This window comes from Microtus ochrogaster, unplaced genomic scaffold (assembly GCF_000317375.1).
Source record: "Microtus ochrogaster isolate Prairie Vole_2 unplaced genomic scaffold, MicOch1.0 UNK4, whole genome shotgun sequence".
NCBI lineage: Eukaryota > Metazoa > Chordata > Mammalia > Rodentia > Cricetidae > Microtus > Microtus ochrogaster.
The window spans coordinates 14,094,127-14,101,867 of record NW_004949102.1 but is presented as its reverse complement, the minus strand read 5'-3'; the positions used below and the strand labels follow the sequence as shown (position 1 = coordinate 14,101,867).

The following is a 7,741-nucleotide window of genomic DNA, read 5'->3' as shown; positions in this document are numbered from 1 at the left end:
GGTGAGGTGCTGGTGGAGGCAGGTGAGGTGCTGGTGGAGGCAGGTGAGGTGCAGGTGGGGGCGGGTGAGGTGCAGGTAGGGGGTGAGATGCAGATGGAGGTGGGTGAGGTGCAGGAGGGGGCGGGTGAGATGCAGATGGAGGCGGGTGAGGTGCTGGTGGAGGAAATGCTTGCTTCAGCAAGAGGCTTCTGCACTAACCCATCCCCAGACCAGCACAGTGCATCCCTTCCCTAAATGTGTTCATAATAATTTTCTTATGTTCCTCTATTTCTTCACTCCTGGACTCCCAGGGAAAGAGCCAGTAGCTGGTCCAGAAATGGAAATGAGCTATTTTGAGTTCATTTATTTTAGATATCATATTAATTTTTAAAACTTGGTTTTAAAATAGTGCGCTATACCATTTTGCTTTAAAGTGCTATTTTAGTAGAACACGGTCTCTGTATTTCTCTTTCCATTTCTGGAAATTACTGTCTTCAAGAAGAAAAATTCAGAATTTTTCTCCACGAACGGTGGCTGGCTTGGCTCAGTGGATGAAGGCACTTGCTGCCAGGCCTGCGTACAATCTCCAGGACACACATTGTCCCAGAAAATAGGCCTTGACCTCCACGGCATATGTGTGCAAGCACACACACCACACACACACACATACCCCACACCCCACATATACCACACACATGCATACACACACAAACCACAAATCACACACCACGCACACACACACACACCACAAACACCACACACATGCCACACACGCACACACACACCATACTTCACACATACCACACACAACACAAACACCACACACATGCACACAAACACACCACATGCACCCACTATAAACACCACACACATGCACACACACACATCACACAGCACACACACCACATACCACACACACCACACACACAGAGCACCTACAGGTGGAGGTTTACATCTGCATGTGTGGCTAGAAAGTCTGTTACGTATTATTGAATGTATAGGCTTTAGCTATCCAGGCTTGCACAGCACTGATAGAAATCATAAGTAAAAATGTAGACCTTTTACAATAGATGCCCACCTTTTACAACAGATGCCCACATGAACTCACCTCCCAAGTGGCACACAGATCTGTTTTGTGGTATACCCATTGACCGTCTTCATCTTTAGGATAAAACTCCTTTCCAGGCTGTAAAATGCAAAATATTTATTAATATCTAAGAATTAAAAATATATAATTTAAGAGGTTGTCAGCGTGCCAATATACCATGGCCCTGCAAATCAAGCTTACCAATTTATATACTTTCCTAAGAAATGTTATATGTCTTTTTTTTTTTGTTTGGTTTTTCGAGACAGGGTTTCTCTGTGGTTTTGGAGCCTGTCCTGGAACTAGCTCTGTAGACCAGGCTGGTCTCGAACTCACAGAGATCCGCCTGCCTCTGCCTCCCGAGTGCTGGGATTAAAGGCGTGCGCCACCACCGCCCGGCTGTTATATGTCTATATAATGTTGTGATATCATATAGAACATATGTATATTTTCAGAAAATTATATACATAGTATGCATTATGCTATCTTATTAATAACATGATATATAGCTATTCAGTCACAGAATATATTTTATAATTGTGGGGGGTCCCTGTGAGTGTCATAGCAGGCAGGGAATTGGTCCAGGTGAGGTAAGAATGAAACTCAGTTCAACCTGACTTAGCCAGTGCTAAGACAAATTTCTTGGACTCTGACACCAGCCATATTTAATCACAGAACAATTTTAGAGAAAAAATTTCCTGGTGGCAATGAACTCAGTCCAAAGTTGCAATAAAGTTAAGAAATGTTTACATTGAAACTCTTTACGAAGAACGTCTGGCTTCTTCTATAAAGATGGGTTCTGTTGATTCAGAAGCAATGCTCAATATTAGGAGGGAAGGGTCTGGAATAAATGAAACATAAATTCTGGGGATACGGGTGAAGCCCAGCTCTATGGATAGCAAAGGATCACCAGGTTGTCGATGGCATCCTTTCCTGGCATGCCTGGAGGAAGACAGGTAAACATCTCCTTCCCTGAAGAGACGAGTCTGCATGCTGACCCTTTCCTAGATTCTCCAGAGCTTACTGGTGTGTGCAAGGACCTCTTGCCCTTGACATATAATTAGTATAATGTAGCTAATACAATCTCTTTTGTGGTGATCTCCAGGTAGTCTCATTTGTCCAATGCACTTGACACATTACTTCCCAAGATAGAATAATTTCCCAGTCTTTGACAGTAGCCATGTGGGCTATTGAGGAAAGAATGGTTGCTGAGCCTGAGGACGTTCAGTGTCAGTGTTCTGGCAATCTATTCTATCTGAAGTTTAAGGCAACAAGGTTCTTACTCTCTGAAAAAAAAAAACCCAATCAGGATGAAGAGAGAGGAGAAATGTAACTGGAAGTTTCTCTCTTACCCACCAGTTCCCGAATAACCACTCTGAGGCTTAATATTAATTGCAAAATGTTTGGTCTATTAGCTCAGGTTTATTATTAACTAGCTCTTACATCTGAAATCAATTCATTTCTATTATTCTGAATTTTACCAAAAGACTCGTGGCTTGTTACCTTACATCTTGCTTCCCCGGCAGTTGCTGGTGTCTCCCTGACTCTGTTTCCTTTCTTCCTGTCTTTCTGTTTAGATTTCCTGTTTGGCTTCATTCTGCCTGGCTATTGGCTGAATCAGTTTCTTTATTAACCAATGGTAATAAGACATATTCACAGCATAGAGAAGGGCATCATCTCCCCTTTTTTGTCTAATTAAAAAGGAAGGTTTTAACTTTAACATAGTAAAATCACATATAACAAAACAGTTACCAAGCAAGAATTACAGTAACAATATTTAGAAAATATTTAAAGAATATTCTATCATCTATTTATATTTGTATTTTAACTATACATTGCATTTTAAATGAGCTGCAAAAATGCAATACCTTAAACAAGAGTAGAAATATGTATAACAAAATTGACCTTAAATTTGTATCAGTAAACCAAAATCCATACCAATATAAAGTATTTTGAGATTAACAGTTGTTTTTTGGATTAAAATAGATTTAATAATCTATATTTTTCATCATTTCTATATTGTATCCTCCTTTTCTCTTTAGAAAGAGATTGACTATGACCATTAATCATTTATAACTGACCCCTTTTAAATGAAAACAAATATTTACAAACAATATTTTAGGAATTTGGGTGTAGTTTTCTATACTATTTCCTGCTGATTGGGGGTACTGGTAATCTTTGGAGATTCTGAGAAAATTTAGAACTATGGTTAAATCTTGTCTTTAGTAGTCAGTAAGGCTACATAGTTTGAGCCAGTTGCCTTGAAACTGTTCTGGATGTTGGATCACCTGGGCCATCACTCACATGGAGGCTTCTCATGGGGGTCTTGCTAGATCAAATCATAATAGCCTGGAAGGAATTCGTGGTTTCTCACCTTCTGTGGAAACAAAAGCAGGACCTATCTCTATCTCTTCTCCTCTCTCTCTCTCAAGCCTACATACATTTTTTAAAAACACACTGTGACCTGTTTAGAGTTTTATTTTTGTCTAAATCTAGCTTTATTGTGTATCTGTAATCACTTTTTGACCAGGAGAGATTTTAAACTGTTAAGTGGGCATGGCTAGGACCAATGCTGTGGCTTTGGCTGTTGACTCCACCCCATTTGGCTTTCCAACATGGCGGAGGCATGTTCACCACCAGCTCTGGGAGTCATGCCCACCACTCCAGCTCTAGGGATGCAGTGGGTTCATGCCACCACCAAGCAGCTTGTAACACGTTGCTCACAAACTCCACTCAAGTGAGCCATAGCAGGACTCTTGAAAAAGTTGTCTGTGTTGCCAGCATGATCGAGGAAGCTGTCTCTTAAAGGAGTCACACATCTGCTGCCACCAGCAAACAGAGACTATCTGAAAAAAAATGTGGCTACCAAGAAGCTCTGCTTGATTCCAGCTTTTTTGGGTTTCGAAGCCCTCTTTTTTTTAAAAAAAAAAGCTCTTTTAGGTCTTATGTGGATCCATGCCAGATGGTGGGCACCGTTAGTTATTATTAGTTATGATAAAAGATAAATTAGATATGAAACTTTAGACTCACAGAAATAAAATAGATAATGTAATACTTTTTAATTTTGTCAAATACAACTAGACTAAATACTGTAACTGTAATTCTTGCTTGATAACTGCTTTGTTATATGTAATTTTACTATGTTAAAGTTAAAACCTTCCTTTTTAATTAGATAGGAAAGGGATGATGATGTGGGATGCCCTTCAGTATGCTGTAAATATATCTTATTAACATTGGCTAATAAAGAAACCAATTTGGCCAATAGCCAGGCAGAATGGAGCCAGTGGGAAATCCAAGCAGAGAGACAGGGAGAAAGGAGGTGGATTCAGGGAGATACTAGCAGCCACAAGGGAAACAAATGTGAAGTAACAAGCCACAAACCTTGTGGTAAAATATAGAATAATAGAAATGGGTTAACTTAAGATATAAGAGCTAGTTAATAATAAGCCTGAGCTAATAGGCCAAACAGTTTGTAATTTAATATTAAGCCTCAGAGTAGTTATTTGGGTACTTGCTGGCAGGAGAGAAACCTCCAGTTACAGAGAAATTCTTTAGCTAAGAAAAAGTATAGTTCTCTGTAGAGGATCTGCCAAGACCAGACCAGTCAACACTCTGACATGGATGGAGGAAGATTTCCCAAGTCCCTACCAGTAGATGAAGAGCTATCGGAAGGTAGTGACTACTGAGGGAGGAGAACCAGCTTTTTGTTTGTTTGTTTAGTGATGAGCTCACAATCCTAAGTGGTCATCCCAAAACTCATGCAAGTAAAGGCAGTAATAATTGGACTCAGTAGGTTTTACAAATACACAAACACAGAAATGTATATATACATGAATGAATATATATATATATATATAGCCTGCACACACAGAGGAATGTATATACATACAAATTAATATATACATATATACATATTATGATATATATATATACATTGTCTGCATACACACATATGAATGATGAGATCATGAATTTGAGAACGGGTAGATTGGGAATATGGGTGGAGTTGAGGTAGAAATAATGCAACTATAGTGTACTCATATATGAAATCCTCTAAACAAAAGAATTTAATACACTAAAAAAGAAAGAAAGATGGAAAAGCTGGCTAGAACAGCTGCTAGGTCCTAGGCACAGATAAGACTCCAGCCCTGCCAGAGTCGCTGTTCTTTTTTTAATCTTATAATGACTTGTTGTTGTTTTGAGATAGGGTTTCTCTGTATTGTCCTGTCTGTTCTGAAACTCCTTCTGTAGACCAGGCTGGCCTTGAACTCACAGATCTGCCTGTCTCTGCCTCCCGAGTGCTGGGACTAAAGATGTGCATCACCACCAACTCGCTTAATTACATTTTTAATTAAAAAATTGTGTATGTATATGTACCCAATCCACGGCATTTCTGTGAAGATCAGAGGACAGCGTGGGAACTGACTCCTCCCTTCTACCCTGTGGATCCAAGCAGCAGGTACATGCACAGCGATCTCACCTTCGGCATCTCAGCCTCCATTTTCCAGAGGCAACAAACTTTTGTTCACTTTAACCACTAAATCTCAGATATTGTCATAACCATACAAAACATTTGAGGAAGGCGATGAAGCCATAGCACAATATCCATTTTATTCTTCAATTTGTCCCTAAATTCTTCCTTCGCCTTTATAAGGCATTCTTTGGAGGAAAAAAAAAAACAACAACAAAAAACACTTTACCCATTGTTGTGGCTTAAGACTTGGGAGAATTACTGGGACAGCAGTGGCTTTGTTGGCCTTTTTAACAACCTTTTGTGGAGTGCTCTCAAAAAGATAAATGCTTTCATTTGCGGTTAGGCTTTTAAGATGAACACCAAAATGAGCTTTTGCTAAAGCTGAGTCTTTTTGCTTTTGGATACAATGGAAGATGGCAGAAGGTCATGGACGAGCCTTTTTGTGGCGTTAGCAAAGTCAGTGCCGCCCAAAACAGGGAGGTTAAGAAACAGTGGTAAGTTAAATTGGTATAGGGCCTCACTAAACGGCAGTGGCTGACTCAGCGAGGCCCTCCTTCCCATTCGGGGTTCTCAAGAATAATTGCAGAATGTGGAGAGACTGCAGCAGCCTGAGATCAGGAGGAACGTTCTGGAATAACCTGGACCATGATTGTGTGTAGTTCTTCTTAAAACAGAGTGTCCTATGAGGTTTTAGCTCAGCTTGGCTTATTGTCCCTGGGGAATAAAACACAGCGTCTTGAAGTTTCCCAGCTGCAGATGTGCCTAGAGCAGGCTTGTGCAAATTGAGCGTGCCATAAACGCTATGTTTGCCTCTGTCCCCTCAGGCCTATGCGTGAGCGATACAATTGCTTCCTTTTGTAAATATTCTTTCCCTCCCCGACTTGCACAAGTAATGGAAACTGCACCTCAGAGTGCCCTGGGTGTCACAGTACTATAGCAGGCCAGTGTCTGGTGTGTCTTGAACTTGCTTTGCAGCTGGGTCTGAGGAATCCTAGTTCTCGGAATGTAAGGCCTTTGGTCACCGATGCCTGGCTCGGCAATGGTGTATACCATCCAGGGAGAGGCCAACAGACCAGGGAATGTGTTATCGTTGAGCCAGAGGCCAAGATGGAGGCCACTAGCTGAGGGATGATCTGATGAGAAGAACGAGGAGGTTGCTGCGCTCCCCGGTGGAAACACCCTCCACGACTAGATACAGGCACGCTGACTCTGTGAGAGTTCTTGTTTTCATTCCTCATGGAGCTGACCGAAGGTGAATTTCTAGCCTTGGCGTCAGAGGAGAGTCTCAGTGAAGCAGAACCTGGGCAGCATGACTGATTGTTTAAACCACTTTAGACTCTGTGACACTTGGCGCCAAAGTCGGGCTTTTTTGCCCCGCCCCAGCGGCTCGGGACTTAGGCTTGAATTTTAGTTTGAGAGAGCTACACGCCCCAATCTCATAGCCCTCTGCCTGGGTCCTAAAAACACAGCACGCTCCCGGCCCAGCTGCCAGACGCCCTGCTGATTTTTAGTTCGTGACTCCGGCCCCAGTGCCGAGTCCGAGATACACTCGGCCACGCACGCCAAAGCCTGGGGCGGGGGGGCATTTCACCCCACCCGCCAGACCTACTCGCTGGAGCACATTAACCCATCCCTGCCTGAAGTTTGCAGCGGAACCCCGCTGCCTGAATTAGCAGAAGCTCAGGTCTCAGGTGCCTGCGGTTTTGCAGCACCAGGGCAGTTCCCCATTTGCGCTGCCACAGCCGCCACAGCAGCAGATTTGGTCTGATACAGAGGGACCGCTTCTGCGACCACTCTAACTCCTCAGGCGGAACAATCCACATCTAATTCAAGGCTGAATCCGGCCTTGGCTCTGCCAGGGGCTTCCTGGCTCTTCCCCCAACTGCTATTTATTGGCCTGGTGTCTGCTCTAATTCACACAGTACACAGTCTACTTTAACTTTCGGTTTTGAGTTAATTGTTTCAGACCGGCTCTGACTTAGGCCACGTGGACTGGATACCTTGGACAGACTGTTTGAAGAAATAAAGATACTTTTACCTAAATGGGGATTGCTCCTGAAAAGATTCAGAGAGGAGATTCTGTTAATTATTTAGATTATAAAATAGGTTTACAAAAAACTAAGACACAAAAGGCACAAATTAGGAGAGATCACCTACGGACTCTTAATGACTTTCAAAGACTGTTAGGAGACATTTCCAGTCTA

At 42.2% G+C, this 7,741-nt stretch overlaps 1 protein-coding gene across 2 annotated transcripts in view; it reads right to left on the bottom strand.

The window, feature by feature from the left end:
- The window catches only part of Akr1d1 (aldo-keto reductase family 1 member D1), a 38,048-nt gene that overhangs the window by 12,704 nt on the left and 17,603 nt on the right, over positions 1 to 7,741 (bottom strand). For both annotated transcript variants that reach the window (XM_005365833.2, XM_013353274.1), the window contains exon 4: positions 1,088 to 1,165. In XM_005365833.2, coding sequence (XP_005365890.1) covers positions 1,088 to 1,165 — 78 coding nt within the window. The remainder of the gene's footprint in view (positions 1 to 1,087; positions 1,166 to 7,741) is intronic.